Source organism: Coregonus clupeaformis, chromosome 18 (assembly GCF_020615455.1).
Source record: "Coregonus clupeaformis isolate EN_2021a chromosome 18, ASM2061545v1, whole genome shotgun sequence".
Taxonomy (NCBI): Eukaryota; Metazoa; Chordata; class Actinopteri; order Salmoniformes; family Salmonidae; genus Coregonus; species Coregonus clupeaformis.
In genome coordinates, this window is record NC_059209.1 from 40,063,079 (window position 1) to 40,080,863 (window position 17,785).

The 17,785-nt window shown below is 43.2% G+C and overlaps 1 protein-coding gene and 1 non-coding gene across 2 annotated transcripts in view; one reads left to right on the forward strand and one right to left on the reverse strand.

The window, feature by feature from the left end:
• Nucleotides 1–10,987, forward strand: part of LOC121583090 (whirlin-like) — an 81,868-nt gene extending 70,881 nt beyond the window's left edge. Inside the window, exons 7-13 of the mRNA XM_045226984.1 lie at nt 3,011–3,193; nt 3,822–4,034; nt 5,359–5,433; nt 5,680–6,286; nt 6,629–6,810; nt 8,115–8,240; nt 10,137–10,987. Of these exons, the coding sequence (XP_045082919.1) occupies nt 3,011–3,193; nt 3,822–4,034; nt 5,359–5,433; nt 5,680–6,286; nt 6,629–6,810; nt 8,115–8,240; nt 10,137–10,331 (1,581 nt within the window). The 3' untranslated portion in view covers nt 10,332–10,987. The remainder of the gene's footprint in view (nt 1–3,010; nt 3,194–3,821; nt 4,035–5,358; nt 5,434–5,679; nt 6,287–6,628; nt 6,811–8,114; nt 8,241–10,136) is intronic.
• Nucleotides 2,325–2,377, reverse strand: LOC121583710. Its single transcript, XR_006003570.1, has one exon. It is a non-coding gene; the product is annotated as a U7 small nuclear RNA (small nuclear RNA).
• Nucleotides 10,988–17,785: the final 6,798 nt, after the last annotated feature.

The window sequence follows — 17,785 nt, forward strand, 5'->3', positions numbered from 1 at the left end:
TAACAGACTAGCAGTGAAGCATGCGTTCATCATCATCAACTCTCCTTCACACCTTTATAGGCCTTCAACTGTATTTCAGACCTGACAGGTAACCATACAAGTAAGTGCTCTTCCACTGGATGGATTTCATTGCAGAATATGGGAGCTCACATAAACTCCACACGGTTGTGTTGGAATGCTACCATAGTAAAACCTGTAGGATGACCTTTGGGAAAAATTAATGTCTTCTTTATCAGAGCCGAGACCTGGCTCCCAAATGGAAACCTATTTCCTATATAGTGCACTCTTTTTGACCAGAGCAACATTTCTCTGAGCTGAGCCTGATAGTGGTGGTGGTGAGAGGTGTGCGGGGAGCAGAGAGGATAGCTGACAAATTCCCTTTGTAATGTAGAGTAACAACAGTTGATGCTTTGTTTCTGAGTCCCTAGCTACCTATGTCATTTTTCTCTTGACTCTCTGGGCCTGACCCCATATTTCTCCTCATAGTGTTCCTGACAGTGGATTTCACACTACACAAAGCTATAACCTCTAACTCATGGCACATTCATCCTCAACAAAAGTGTACTGCGGTATATCATCAGATATTGCAAACAAAACTGTGGCAGAAAGAGTCCTCTACTCACCCATTTTAGAATCAATGGAACTGGATCATTTTGAATGCCACCATTTTAACCAATGGTATTTAAGACTAACATCCTGACCCTAACATCCATCAATGGCTTGGTACTGGATCTTCCTCAATATTCGAAGATCCGGTCTATTTAAAGAGGGAATAACCATTTCAATCTGTAGCTGAATAACAGTGATGAAATTCTCAGGGCAAAACAAGTTATTTGACTCACCCTTATCCTGATGACTTTAAATTGGTTTCTACTGTTAGAGCTTTAAAGCCTGTTGGTGTGCTGTGGGTGGGATGACTGAGAGCTGAGAAGATACTGTAATTTTGGTCCTGCAGAGAACAATAGGTAACTGGCCACATGAAAAAATACTATAGTTTACTATGGTATAAATACTGTAGTTTTACTATATTTATATACTACACTGAGTGTACAAAACATTAATTGAACACTAAATCTAAGCCTGGTCTCTTGAAAGATTGAATATTTTTGACATTTTGTCAGAGTTTCTTTGACAGAGAGATGAAGAGATGAAGGCTGTGTTGTGCTCTCTAGCTGGCTGTGGCAGGGGAAGGCAGGGACTGAGGCCAGGCACGCTAGCAGCTGAGTGTTATGGCTGTGTCACAAATGGTACCCTATTCCCTAATAGTGCACTAATAGCGTGCCATATGCACTGAGTGTACAAAACATTAAGAACACCTTCCTACTATTGAGTTGCACCCTCTTTTGCTCCCAGAACAGCTTCAACTCGTCGGGGCATGGACTCTACAAGGTGTCGAAAGCGTTCCGCAGGGATGCTGGCCCATGATGACTCCAATACTTCCCACAGTTGTGTGAAGTTGGCTGGATGTCCTTTGGGTGGTGTACCATTCTTGATACACACAGGAAACTGTTGAGCAGGAAAAACCCAGCAGCATTGCAGTTCTTGACACACACAAACCGGTGCGCCTGGCACCTACTCCCATACCCCGTTCAAAGGCACTGAAATCTCTTGTCTTGCCCATTCACCTTCTGAATGGCACACATACACAATCCATGTCTCAATTGTCTCAAGGCTTTAAAATCCTTATTTAACCTGTCTCCTCCCCTTCATCTACACTGATTGAAGAGGATTTAACAAGTTACATCAAATAAGGGATTAGAGCTTTCAACTGGATTCACCTGGTCAGTCTATGTCATGGAAAGAGCAGGTGTTCCTAATGTTTTGTACACTCAGTGTATATTATTTACTGTAGTATATTGTAGTATTTAATGTAGTGTTTTTGCGGACTTTACTGTAGTATAATGTAGTATTTACTGTAGTGTTTTTGCGGACTTTACTGTAGTATACTGTAGTATTTACTGTAGTGTTTTTGTGGACTTTACTGTAGTTTAATGTAGTATTTACTGTAGTGTTTTTGTTTTATTATCTTTGACTTACATTTACATTTACATTTTAGTCATTTAGCAGACGCTCTTATCCAGAGCGACTTACAGTTAGTGAATATTTTTTTTATTTTTATACTGGCCCCCCATGGGAAACGAACCCACAACCCTGGCGTTGCAAACGCCATGCTCTATCAACTGAGCTACATCCCTGCCGGCCATTCCCTCCCCTACCCTGGACGACGCTGGGCCAATTGTGCGCCGCCCATGAGTCTCCCGGTCGCGGCCGGCTGCGACAGAGCCTGGATTCGAACCAGGATCTCTAGTGGCACAGTTAGAAGTGGAGGCTTTCTCATTGAGGAAACCTATTGGACAAATACTAAAAGAGCACATTTTCCATAACCTGTAGGTAGGACTAGAGTCTGAATGGAGAGTTCAGAGCTTCTGCGATTTTCTATAACCTGTAGGGAAAACAATACATGGTCTATACTTGGCATATATGTTTTCTCAGTCATGGGTGGCTCAAATTGGGATATGGGTAGGAGAATGGGTGGGGTATATGCAAATTAAATACTGCAGTATTAGTATAGTAAAACCAAACTGTAGTGTTTCTACAGTATACAACAAAATGATATAGTAAGTAGACCTATTATACATGATGGAGGGATACTACAGTGTGGAGTATAGTATTCTACATGAGTTTATTAGTCACATGCACAGGGTCGCACTGTAATTGCAGGGTACAGTGAGATTCTTAAGCTCCAACAGTGCAGGTCAAAAAGAGAAGTGAATGAAACAATAATAAAAAGAAGAAGAATATCTACAGTATACTACAACATTCTATAGTAAGCAATACACGATCGAGTGGTACTACAGTGTGTAGTATAGTATTTTACAGTATACTACATTTTACTAAATAATGATATAGTATTCTATAGTAAACTGTAGTCTTTTTTCATGTGGGTGCAATCATTCTCTCCCCCCCTCTCTCTCTTTCCCTCCCTCCCTCTATCCCTCCCTCCATACAGTCTGTGTGTCAAGGTGTGGGGCCCCCTGGTTCCCAGGTGTCTCTGGAGGAGCAGGCCTACCTGCTGCTGACTGACCCAGAGAGACAGACCATGGGCTACTACCTGAAGGAGTACCAGGAGGGACACATCGGCCTGGAGCCCCTGACCATGGCCCTGTTTGAGCTCTTCAACACCCATGCCAAGGTAACGCACGCCTGCTGGGACAGCACATCTGGTTGTGCGTCCCAAATGGCACCCTATACTCTATATAGTGCACTATTCGGCTCTGGTAAAAAGTTGTGCACTATATAGGGAATAGGGTGGCATTTGGGACACACCCTGGGTGCCTGGTTCATCTTATGGTCGATCTTTTTCTCTCTTGATAATGGTATCTCCACAACTGTTGATAACATTTTCATTTCATGTACACACGGTCACTCATCCAAAATGCCCATACATGTTCTCTAGGTTCCTGGTCTCAGTTGTTCATCCACTCTCCCGCCTGGCTTCTCTCCAGTTCTCTTTGTCAAAGGAGACCTGATGAAAACATAGTGCTCAGAACGGTGTCTTATAAATTCCCATGGAAGCATAACGCAGTGTGCCGATTCCCCTTCTCACCTTTTATTTGACAACTCAAAATGGCCACTAGTCCACTCAAAATGGTCACCAGTCCACTCAAAATGGCCACTAGTCCACTCAAAATGGCCACCAGTCCACTCAAAATGGCCACTAGTCCACTCAATATGGCCACCAGTCCACTCATTATGGAATCATTAACTTGAGTGAAATCCATTCTACTCATTCTAATTCTATGCTCCTGTCCTCCCTCCAGTTGTCCCTGCTGTCTGAGGTGCGTAGTCTGGTGGCTCCCCAGGAACGGGAGCTGTATGATGGGCTGGTGCTGCACCGCGAGAGGGAGGCTCTGAAGGCCTGGCACAGAGGAATAGGATCCCAACACCCTGCACACCCACACAGCCACTGTCTACACACTGAGCCCTCAGCCAGCCACAGCCACTCCAACCCGGCCACTCTCTACTCTTTCAAGGTAGGAGGAACAGTGCAAGATGGAGGGACTTATAGGTGTGTTCCTATAGGATGGTTCTAGAATATTCAAAGTGTGTGTGTGTGTGTTCATTGGTGTGTGCATGGGTGCATGTTTGCGTGCCTATTTAAGTCTAAGTATATGGTGCCTGTGTGTGTATACTGTGTGTGTGTGTTTCCTCCTGGCATCTTTTAAATATTTTCTCTCATCTTTCATCAATTGGAAGTGCATTCTGACTGTTGCCAGTGTCAAATGAAACGGAGCAGTGACTTCAGATGAGATGTCTGAGCAGCAGTGTTCTGTAGCACTGATGTGGCCTGGACCAGCTGAATGGGACCTCATTCTGCCAAGGCACAGTCACTCTAACAAAACACTATAACACACTGTAACCATCCAACTGAGTCTGAGACCCGGCCACACTTTAATATGAACTGATGAAACAGGGTTTGTATCCACAATGGCACCCTTTTCCCTATTTAGTGCACTACTTTTGACCATACCCATATGGCTCTGGTCAAAGTAGTGCCCTATATACGTAATAGGGTGCCATTTTCTCCAACAAAGCAGAGATTATTCAGCGGTGAACCAGCGGGATTTGAAACCATTGTGAGGAGAGATTATCTTTAAGATGACTGAGAGCTGAACCCAAGGATGTCTTTTGTGCTCAGCAGTTGTTCATGTTATTGTGCGTGCGTGTGTGCGTGCGTGAACGTGGGTGTGTGCATGTGTATGACAGTTTCCCCATGGTCCAAGGTGACAGTGTTGCTGTCTGTTTTCTATGGCTGGCTGGTTGCCATGGCTGGCTGGTTGCCATGGCTGGCTGGTTCTGCTGAGCTTGTCCACTCTGTGCTTGTATAATTGGTTGTGTTGACATCATCATTACTATAGCTGTAAAATCACACCCTTAGTTAGCAAGTAATTGCAGTTAATTTATATTGTATGCGCTAAATTAACTTCCTGTGTTAATGGTTAATTGAGGTCTTTAGTCACGGTTAATGGTTAATGTTTCAGCACATTATTGTCTCGCAACATTGTACTGGGAGGCAGGTCAGTGAGTCTATGGCTGGGCCTGTTTATTTTGAACGATAAAATCTAAATCAAATCAAATTGTATTGGTCACATTCACATACTTAGCAGATGTTATTGCGGGTGTAACGAAATGCTTGTGTTCCTAGCTCCAACAGTGCAGTAGTATCTAACAATTCAGTAGTATCTAACAATTCAGTAGTATCTAACAATTCAGTAGTATCTAACAATTCAGGTGAAATACCAGGTGAAGTCATATTAATGTAACACAGCAAACCGTGTGTCTCTGTCTCTCTTTCAGCAGGAGTGCTCACATGGTGACAGTGTACAGCAAGATCCAGGGGCATGCACTAATGTCCTACCTGACGTTACATTGGTGAGTCTGTACATGAGTTTGAGATAGTTTCAGTCTGATCTAAATCATAGTCAGGTTTTATGATGTGCAGGAGAGGCAAATTATACTTAAATGCTAATGTTTTTGAACAATGCATTTTAAAGGTGAGGCGTGACACTCTCTCCATAAAAAAAACTACATTTGGTGACCTTCCTCAGACAGACTGAGTTTGTACAGAGTTTGTTTGTAAAAAAATTATGTACAAACAATGTCCCTTTTTGTTTCTAGAATGAAGTGCAATCTACAGCTGCGTCTCCTCCGTCCTTCAAGCCTCCTCCTCCCCCCGGACTCGGACAGACCCAGCCCAGACACCCCAGGGACAGGGAGAGGGAGCAGTCCAAGCGCCCCTTATCCAGACACTCCCAATCTGGCCTGCTCTTTACTGCACCCACCAGGCTGCACAAGGAATGTCACCACAAACACCTTAAAGCCTTCCAAATCTTCTCCAACCACCAAATTTCCACCTCCCCTAGCTCTGGCCTCCATCACACCTGTCCCAACCCTGGCCATCATAACAGCTCCAACCTTGGCCATCATAACACCCCCAACCCTGGCACTGGCCATAGTGTCTATCCAACCTCTGGCAATCACACATCCATGAACTCTCTTCACCACACTTGCCAAAACTCCCTCAACATCTCCACAACTACCTCCCCCGACCTCCACACCCACCAAACCCACCACGGCTTTCCCAGCTCCGGCCACCATACCTGCCCTGGCTCCCTTCACCCCAAGCCCTCTGGTTCTCAGAACAAGGAGACATTCATCAAGCATCCCATCTTCAGATCCTGCTCCCATGAGAAGCCTGCTTCCTCCTCTAAGACTAGCTCCCCATGTCTCTCTCCCTGTCCCTCCCCTGGTCTCTCCCCATGTCTGTCCCCCTGTCCCTCCCCCTGTCCTTCACCCTGTCCCTCTCTCTCTGTGCTGGGTCCTCCCCCATGTAGTCCAGACAGGCTCTGCTCCCCCTGCTCTCCCTCCCTCAGCCAGAGAGGTTTGTGTGTCATGGCAGACGCACACAGACTGACTGCTGAGGTCAGGCCCGAGCCCCTGCAGAGAGGTAAAGATCAATGTGTGTGTGTGTGTGTATCTGTGCCTGCGTGTGTCTGTGTGCTTGCCTGTGTGTATGGCTTTACATGCATGTGTATATAATCTAATCTACTTTCCTCTGTGTATCCAGGCACCACATTGTCCCAGCTGTCAGACAGTGGTCAGACTCTGAGTGAGGACAGTGGGGTGGACATCGCTGAGGCAGGAGGGCTCAGTAAAGACAGCAGTCCTCAGCCCACTAAGAACCAGGCCAGCCAGGCCACACAGGGGCCCCAGGGGGCCCAGGGGTCTGCAGTACTGACATCCAAACAGGTGAGGGCCACCAAGGGCCCATATCACAACAGAAACAACATGGTTGAGTCTCAAATGGAATCCTATTCCCTTTATAATGTAGTGCACTACTTTTGACCAGGGCTCATATGGCTCTGGTCAAAAGTAGTGCACTATATAGGGAATAGGGTGCAATTTGGGACGCACACCATGACATTCATAAATCTCTGAGTTTCAGGACACTCTGTTTTGCCTTTTCACAAATTCATGGTTTGCCCCACTTGGTAATAACACTGAAAGAAATACAAAAAGCATATTTTATTAAAGAACACTCAATGCTGTCCATTAGCCTTAGTGTTTATCTTGTATTTTAGTCCTCATTCTATGTCTTTATTCTATGTCCTTATTCTATGTCTTTATTCTATGTCTTTATTCTATGTCTTTATTCTATGTCCTCATTCTATGTCTTTATTCTATGTCTTTATTCTATGTCTTTATTCTATGTCTTTATTCTATGTCCTTATTCTATGTTCTTATTCTATGTCTGTCACGCCCTGACTCTGGGGACTCTTATTTGTTGAGTCAGGGTGTGACTTTCTATGTTGTGATGTTCTATGTTGTATTTTCTAGGTTTAGATCTAGTACATCTAGATCTATGTTGGCCGGTGTGGTTCCCAATCAGAGGCAGCTGTCGCTCGTTGTCTCTGATTGGGGACCATACTTAGGCAGCCTATTGGCACTAGTGGGTTGTGGGATTTTGTTCCGTGTTAGGTATGTTGTTTGTGTACCTTGGACTTCACGTTTCGTTTCTTGTTTTGTCGTTGTGTTTATAAGTCAAATAAACATGTATGTATATCACGCTGCGCCTTGGTCTGACCCGTTCATGAACGATCGTGACAATGTCGTCATTCTATGTCTTTATTCTATGTCCTTATTCTATGTCTTTATTCTATGTCCTTATTCTGTCTTTATTCTATGTCCTTATTCTGTCTTTATTCTATGTCCTCATTCTATGTCTTTATTCTATGTCTTTATTCTATGTCGTCATTCTATGTCGTCATTCTAGGTCTTATTCTAGGTCTTTATTCTATGTCCTTATTCTATGTTGTCATTCTATGCCCTTCTTCTATGCCCTTATTCTATGTCTTTATTCTATGTCCTTATTCTATGTCCTTATTCTATGTTGTCATTCTATGCCCTTATTCTATGTCTTTATTCTATGTCCTTATTCTATGTTGTCATTCTATGTCCTTATTCTATGTTGTCATTCTATGTCTTTATTCTATGGCTTTATTCTATGTCGTCATTCTATGTCGTCATTCTATGTCGTGTTGTGTGCCCTACAGCATCCTGGCTCTCCAGTACCCATACCTACTCTGGTACGTGTGGTAAAGAATGCCAACACTCTGGGCATCGCTATAGAGGGAGGGGCAAACACACGGCAGCCACTGCCACGCATCGTCACCATACAGGTGAGAGAGAGGCCGGGTCCCAAATGGTAATCTATTCCCTATGTAGTGCACTACTTTTGACCAGGGCTCATGGGGGTCCATTTAAAAGTAGTGCACTTGTATAGGGAATATCTAGATGATTCTGCATCAGCTTATCACACTGTAACATTTAGGATAACTTTGAACATGAATGTAGTATGAAGACTACACATGGCTTTTGTACTGTGATGTCTGTAAATAGTAAGAACCACGCCCTTCTATGTGAATGTAGAACCCCCATGTTGTGCCTAATGGTCTGCGCATACTGATACGTATTGTAGTGTTAATGAGTGCAATATGGATTACAGCAAGCATCAAGCATGACAGAGATATTATCATTTTCTCTTTCATCTTAAATGTGAGCATCTGTTTATGTGCGTAATAACAGCCTATATTTGCATTGATAATAATTTCAAAGCAGGTCAAGGAATCTCTCCTGGGGATGTTTAACTTTGTTGAAGAAAGTTTTCGGCCACCTGGTTAGTGTCAGGGTCTTGGGTGATCTAGGTCACCAGGATGCTGTGGACAGGTGTGGACAGGTGTGACGACTGAAGTGGACCTACATTCCAACATGATTAATATTTTGTGTTCATTTAACAACAATTTATCTACAAGTACAGCATGCATTTTCATATTATACACTGCTTCCCAAATGGCACACTATAGCATAGAAAGTCCACAACTTCTGAGCTGAGGGCTCTGGTTAAAGACATACACTACAGTACATAGTGCAGTGAATATGGTGCTATTTGGAACACATAATGAGTTTCTGCAGTCTTTTATGTGCTGAACATCCTTATGCCTAATTCAGACTGACGAGAGATGAAGGAGAGTCTGATTGAGGGCTTTGTATGACAGTGCAGTGGTTTCCATAAGAATGATTCCTCACGAGCAGCCCCCCATACATCTCTGTAGTCCAGTAGAGTCCTGATGGTGTCCCAGTCATTTACAGGCCCATCATCAAACTGACATGGCACAGATACTACTGCCTCATTAGACCAATTATGTTTCACCACCATCAGTCTGATTAAATAACAGTCCATTTTCTGTGTCCCAAATGGTATCCTATTCCCTATATAGTCAGTTTATAGTCCCTATGGGCCATGGTCAAAAGTTATAGAGGGAATACGGTGCCATTTGAGATGCAGACTTTTGGTCGGCCCTGAATCATCATACGAGTTATTGTAAGTGACATTGTTGAAGAGGTTATGTCAGGATAGGACAGCCAGAGAATAGAAAGGGGATTTGACTGTTTGACTTCCTGAATGATATGGAGCATTTACACATTTGGTAAGTTGGTGCCATAAGAATATTATAAAGATACTTTTAAGGAGAAGAAGTTGTCACACAATGGAATGCCATAACATGCACAGCCAATTTCAAGTCTATGCAGCAGCTGTTGTATAATGCTAGAGTGCCATCTCTTTCTAAAGAGTAAACATTGTTAGTTGGTTGGAATACTTCCGCTGTCCTGATGTGTCTGTCCTGATGTGTCTGTCCTGATGTGTCTGTCCTGATGTGTCTGTTCTGATGTGTCTGTCCTTATTTTGCCTGACAGACAGGAGTCCACCTGGCACAAAGCGCTATGTCATTCTTCCCTTCACTCTCTACCTCTACCACTACCTCTACCTCTACCTTTGTACTTTGTCTCTCACCTTTCCTTGAATCCACAACAATGCTCTCCTCTTTTCTCTTCCCTTCGTATCTTCTCTCTCTTTAGCAAGGACACATCCTGTCTACACATCCTGTCTGCACAAAGTGATTATTTATTTTATGTTTCTTTCTTTCTCTCTCTCTCTCTGTCTCTCTTTCTCTCTCTCTCTCTCTCTGTCTCTCTCTCTCTCTGTCTCTCTGTCTCTCTGTCTCTCTCTCTCATAGAAGGGGGGCTCGGCACACGGTTGTGGGCAGCTGAAGGTGGGTCATGAGATTCTGGAGGTGAATGGGGTCTCCCTGAGGGGTAGGGAGCACCGAGACGCTGCTCGCATCATCGCTGAGGCCTTCAAGAACAAAGAGAGGGACCACATTGACTTCCTGGTCACCGAGTTTAACACAGCCCTACTGCAAGGCCTTTAGCAGGGTCGTATGCTTTAGGCACCAAACAGAAGAAAACAGACTGAAACAGGAAGGGACCACCTGAACTGATGCTTGTTCCTGTTTTCCTGCAGGGGCTTTAGCAGGACTTTACACTTTAGAGAGCTGGAATGGATGGAGGAAGGAGGAGAAGGAGAGAACGGAAGGAGGGAGAGGTTTGATGGAGTATTGCACCTGGGGACAAAATAAAGACAATCCATCTAATTATCTTGTAAGCCCCTTCTCCCTTCCCACTTTGTTGTCCCTATATCACAACCTACCAGGCTTGCCATGTAGAGTTAAATTGCTAAAATGCAAGACATCCTGCCTTAAGAAGAACCCACCGATAGAACCTAATAGCATTAAAAATAACCTAAGAAGAACCCACCAATAGAAACTAATAGAAACTAAAAACCCACCAATAGAACCTAATAGAAACTAGAACCCACCAATATAACCTAAAAGCATTGAGAAGAACCCACCAATATAATCTAAAATAACCTAAGAAGATCCCACCAATAGAACCTAATAGCATTTCGAAACACCCATCAATAGAACCTAAAATAACCTAAGAACCCACCAATAGAACATACTATAATTGAGAAAAACCCACAAATAGAACCTAATACAGTGCATTCGGAAAGTATTCAGACCCCTTGACTTTTTCCACATTTTGTTATGTTACAGCCTTATTCTAAAATTGATTACATAACAAATGTTCCTCATCAATCTACACACAATACCCTATAATGACAAAACAAAAACAGGTTTTTAGAAATGTTAGCAAATGTATTAAAAATTAAAAACAGAAATACCTTATTTACATAAGTATTCAGACCCATTGCTATGAGACTTGAAATTGAGCTCAGGTGAATCCTGTTTCCATTGACCATCCTTGAGATGTTTCTACAACTTGATTGGTAAATTCAATTGATTGGATATTATTTGGAAAGGCACACACCTGTCTATATAAGGTCCCACAGTTGACAGTGCATGTCAGAGCAAAAACCAAGCGATGAGGTCGAAGGAATTGTATGCAGAGCTCTGAGACAGGATTGTGTCGGGGCACAGATCTGGACAAGGGTACCAAAAAATGTCTGCAGCATTGAAGGTCCCCAAGAACACAGTGGCCTCCATCATTCTTAAATGGAAGAAGTTTGGATCCAACAAGACTCTAGAGCTGAGCAATCAGGGCGAAGGGCCTTGGTCAGGGAGGTGACCAAGAACCAGATGGCCACTCTGACAGAGCTCCAGAGTTCCTCTCTGGAGATGGGAGAACCTTCTAGAAGGACAACCATCTCTGCAGCACTCCACCAATCAGGCCTTTATGGTAGAGTGGCCAGACAGAAGCCACCCCTCAGTAAAAGGCACATGAAAGCCCGCTTGGAGTTTGCCAAAAGGCACCTAAAGACTCTCAGACCACGAGAAGCAAGATTCTCTGGTCTGATGAAACCAAGATTGAACTCTTTGGTCTGAATGCCAAGCGTCACATCTGGAGGAAACCTGGCACCATCCCTACGGTGAAGCATAGGGGTGGCAATATCATCCTGTGGGGATGTTTTTCAGTGGCAGGGACTGGGAGACTAGTCCGGATTGAGGGAAATATGAGAGATCCTTGATGAAAACCTGCTCCAGAGAGCTCAGGACCTCAGACTGGGGCGAAGGTTCACCTTCCAACAGGACAACGACCCTAAGCACACAGCCAAGACAACGCAGGAGTGGATTCGGGACAAGTCTCTGAATGTCCTTGAGCGGCCCAGCCAGAGCCCTGACTGGAACCCAATCGAACATCTCTGGAGAGACCTGAAAATAGCTGTGCAGCAACCATCCAACCTGACAGAGCTTGAGATGATCTGCAGAGAAGAATGGGATAAACTCCCCAAATACAGGTGTGCCAAGCTTGTAGCGTCATACCCAAGAAGACTCGAGGCTGTAATCGCTGCCAAAGGTGCTTCAACAAAGTACTGAGTAAAGGGTCTGAATAATTTTGTAAATGTGATATTTCCTTTTTTTTATCTGTAATACATTTGCAAAACTTTCTAAAAACCTTTTTTTGCTTTCTCATTATGGGGTATTGTGTGTAGATTGATGATGAGGAAAAAAACAATTAAATCAATTTTAGAATAAGGCTGTAACGTAACAAGAACCCACCAATAGAACATAATATAACCTAAGAAGAACCCACCAATAGAATCTAAAAGAACCTAACAAGAACCCACCAATAGAACCTAATGTCATTGAACTGGTGTGATGTCATCAATGATGTCATTACATTTAGCCGCTTGCTTTTCATTGTCCTTGCTTTCTCCTCTCCAATAGGTCTGCCTTTAGGAGCAGCTCTCCCATCAAAGTGGTATACCAAGATGGTGCTTTGAAAATGGATGTAAGTTGTATCTAATCTTAGCCGAACTATACCTTTATGCCATCTCTAAAATACTTTTTGTATAATGTCTGTAATGTTTCACGAACACCCATGCTTATGTATATTGTATATAGCACTGAAACATCTTCAAGAGTTAAGAGGATTGGAGCTATTTGTAATGTAATGTTAGATAGTCTGTATGTAAAAGGATCACATTTTAAAATGGATTGTATTAATTTATTTGCATCCATTCATGTGTTATTTATAGCGATAGTTCCTTTTCTTTACTTTGTGTTCATGGGATACAATTCTGAAAACTTAGTAAAGGCACTTAATGGGAGCTGTAAGCTGAATCAGAGATGTTGATCCTGAGAGAGGGAAATTAGTAAACAGACTGCTAATTCATCGTTATACTGCGAGATAACTTTTAAATTATAGGTAACTGACTCACTATAAGCGGAGCAGGGGTGGAGGCAGTTGTATTCAGCCGGAGAGAGAGAGAGAGAGAGAGAGGAGAGGGAGAGGGAGAGAGAGAGAGAGAGAGAGAGAGAGAGAGAGAGAGAGAGAGAGAGAGAGAGAGAGAGAGAGAGAGAGACAGAGAGACAGAGAGACAGAGAGACAGAGAGAGAGAGGCTACAACCCAAATGGCACCCTTCCTATATAATGCACTACTTTTGACCATATAGGGAACAGGGTGTCATTTGAAACACTGCCTCTATATCAGTGTAGTGTAGGGCGATACTACAGTGGATTCTAAGGCTTCCTGTTGTATTTGGGGACGTTCCAGGTAGGAGGCCTGTGGATTTAGTATCAATTAATTCTAGTAATAGTTAGTAAGCATAAAGAGTATAAAAAATTGTATATGATTATATAAAATGTATATCAGAGTATAAGATTGAACAAGAGAGTAGAGTATTGCAGGTTGTATAAAAACAACTGATCAAAGATGTTTCAATACGCTTATAATAAACTATGATAGACAGAAGGGTTATATTGGTATTTTTTAATATTGTAAAAATGACACCTATGTTTTTGTGAATGCAAACAGTCCAGACATGATACATCCTTTATATCTTGTCCACATATAAAGTATATACTGTAAATAGATGTATAGACATATATATATAGAGAGAGTGACACATTCAATTACTGTTTGACAGAATCACACAACAACAAACAATACCACTGTATTATTCCTGTGTCTGAGTGTACTAGAATGTACTAGAATGCACTAGAATGTACTAGAATGCACTTGCCCAGGTTCTAGTTGTGTAACAATCACATAGGAAGCAAATGGAGTAATCATGACTGCGTCCCAAATGGCACCCTATTCCCTTTACAGTGCACTACCTTTGACCGGGGCACATAGGGCTCTGCTCAACAGTAGCACACTATAAAGGGAACAGGGTGCTATTTGGGACACATGCATTGTATTACCTATAGCAGGTGAAGGTGGGCCAATGCTACATCACTTATGGATTTTTCTTTGCACCCTAACAATGCCAAGAATGGATGCATACAATAAATAAGATGAAAACCCCTATGTAGATCTAATGTAGACTATATACAAGTCTGCTGCATCTTGATTCATAGTTCTGTCCCTTATGTTGCTAAGCAGTAGGTCCAGGAGTAGGCCCAGGCTGTATGGGAAAGAATCAGACTGGACAATGTTTTGCACCTAGCCTGAGAGCACCTAGCCACCTAGTCTGTTTGTGCTAGCATGCCAACTCTTTGTCACTCATTGCCATGTCAATGTTTGGCTTGACAATGACAGCAATGGAGTTGACGAGACCACAAACAAATCTTGGACCAGGCTAATGTTTCAGAGCTTTAGTTGTAGCAGCCTATCATACACAGTCTTAGAGGTGTACAATCATAACCTAATGCTTACTGTACTAAAAGATCAGACATATTCCTCAAGTCTATAGAGTGCATCGCAGTACAACGCTGAATTTAATTTAATAAAGATTTACCAACTCATGTCTTGGATCTTGTTTTCCTGGTTGAATATAGCTACAACATTTCAAAATACAGCTTTTGTTAAGATTTTTTCCATTTCATGATACATTGAAACGTCCTCAATTCAATTTTCAATTCAATACAACTTTATGTATCCCTTCAGGGGCTATTAAGAATATACTGTTACTATAAAAGGGAGGTTGACACAGTGTCCATTCAGTTGGCTCAGCAGCCACTACCTATAAACAGAAGCATATATTGTGTTCTGCTGCAGTCTCTATGGCCTTGAGCTTCCCTCACAGTGCTCCACAGAGAGACTAGTATTATAGAGCTATGAAATAGGACAGCACAAATGACTCTGGGTGTACTGTACTGGTATATTAAGTCAGGTAGGAGTTCTATTTTGGCTATGCATTCACTCACTAACTATGTACGGAGATAATCAGCGACAAATTTAAATAGAGCTGCAAGTAGAAGCTGCTTCACTGCTTGAAATCCTGTTGTAGAATGAATAACTGTACTAATGTAGGTCTCTTACCATTCACCCAAATATATCGTTGCTTGAAGCAACCCCCACAACATTCAAAAATGTAAAGTACACTACATTACCAAAAGTATGTGGACACCTGCTCGTCTAACATCTCATTCCAAACTCATGGGCATTAATATGGAGTTGGTCCCCCCTTTGCTGCTATAACAGTGTCCACTCTTTTGGGAAGGCTTTCCACTAGATGTTGGAACATTGCTGCGGGGACTTGCTTCCATTCAGCCACAAGAGAATTAGTAAGGTCGGGCACTGATGCTGGGCGATTAGGCCTGGCTCGCAGTCGGCGTTCCAATTCATCTCAAAGGTGTTCGATAGGGTTGAGGTCAGGGCTCTGTGCGGGCCAGTCAAGATCTTCCACACCAATCTTAACAAACCATTTCTGTATGGACCTCGCTTTGTGCACGGGGCATTGTCATGCTGAAACAGGAAAGGGCCTTCCCCAAACTGTTGCCACAAAGTTGGAAGCACAGAATAGTCTAGAATGTCATTGAATGCTATAGCATTAAGATTTCCCTTCACTGGAACTAGGGCCTAGCCTGAACCATGAAAAACAGCCCCAGAACATTATTCCTCCTCCACCAAACTTTACAGTTGGCACTATGCATCCGGGCAGGTAGCGTTCTCCTGGCATCCGCCAAACCCAGATTTGTCCGTCGGACTGCCAGATGGTGAAGCGTGATTCATCACTCCAGAGATAGTATTTCCATTGCTCCAGAGTCCAATGGCGGCAAGCTTTATACCACTCCAGCCGACACTTAGAATTGCGCATGGGGATCTTAGGCTTATGTTTGGCTGCTCGGCCATGGAAACCCATTTCATGAAGCTCCCGACCAACAGTTCTTGTGCTGATGTTGCTTCCAGAGGCAGTTGGGAACTCGGTAGTGAGTGTTGCAACAGAGGACAGACGATTTTTAAGCGTCATGCGCTTCAGCACTCGACGGTCCCGTTCTGTGAGCTTGTGTGGCCTACCACTTTGTGGCTGAGCCGTTGTTGCACCTAGATGTTTCCACTTCACAATAACAGCACTTACAGTTGACCGGGGCAGCTCTAGCAGGGCAGACATTTTACGAACTGACTTGTTGGAAAGGTGGCATCCTATCACGGTGCCATGTTGAAAGTCACTGAGCTCTTCAGTAAGACCATTCTACTGCCAATGTTTGTCTATGGAGATTGCATGGCTGCATGCTCAATTTTACAAACCTGTCAGCAGCGGGTGTGGCTGAAATAGCCGAATCCACTAATTTGAAGGGGTGTCCACATACTTTTGTATACATACTGTACGTACAGTGGCTTGCGAAAGTATTCACCCCCCTTGGCATTTTTTTTTTGTTGCCTTACAACCTGGAGTTAAAATTAATTTTGGGGGGGTTTGTATCATTTGATTTACACAACATGCCTAACACTTTGAAATATTTTTTATTGTGAAACAAACAAGAAATAAGACCAAAAAAATTAACTATTCACCCCCCCAAAGTCAATACTTTGTAAAGTCATCTTTTGCAGCAATTACAGCTGCAAGTCTCTTGGGGTTTGTTTCACTGGGAATTTTGCCCATTCTTCAAGGTAAAACTGTTCCAGCTCCTTCAAGTTGGATGGGTTCTGCTGGTGTACAGCAATCTTTAAGTCATACCACATATTCTCAATTGGATTGAGGTCTGGGCTTTGACTAGGCCATTCCAAGACATTTAAATGTTTCCCCTTAAACCACTTGAGTGTTGCTTTAGCATTGTCCTGCTGGAAGGTGAACCTCCGTCCCAGTCTCAAATCTCTTGAAGACTGAAACAGGTTTCCCTCAAGAATTTCCCTGTATTTAGCGCCATCCATCATTCCTTCAATTCTGACCAGTTTCCCAGTCCCTGCCGATGAAAAACATCCCCACAGCATGATGCTGCCACCACCATGCTTCACTGTGGGGATGGTGTTCTCGGGGTGATGAGAGGTGTTGGGTTTGCGCCAGACATAGCGTTTTCCTTGATGGCCAAAAAGCTCAATTTTAGTCTCATCTGACCAGAGTACCTTCTTCCATATGTTTGGGGAGTCTCCCACATGCCTTTTGGCGAACACCAAACATGTTTGCTTATTTTTTTCTTTAAGCAATGGCTTTTTTTCTGGCCACTCTTCCGTAAAGCCCAGCTCTGTGGAGTGTACAGCTTAAAGTGGTCCTATGGACAGATACTCCAATCTCCACTGTGGAGCTTTGCAGGTCCTTCAGGGTTATCTTTGGTCTCTTTGTTGCCTCTCTGATTAATGCCCTCCTTGCCTGGTCCGTGAGTTTTGGTGGGCGGCCCTCTCTTGGCAGGTTTGTTGTGGTGCCATATTCTTTTCATTTTCTTATAATGGATTTAATGGTGCTCTGTGGGATGTTCAAAGTTTCTGATATTTTTTTATAACCCAACCCTGATCTTTACTTCTCCACAACTTTTTCCTCAACCTGTTTGGAGAGCTCCTTTGTCTTCATGGTGCAGCTTGCTTGGTGGTGCCCCTTGCTTAGTGGTGTTGCAGACTCTGGGGCCTTTCAGAACAGGTGTATAAATACTGAGATCATGTGACACTTAGATTGCACACAGGTGGACTTTATTTAACTAATTA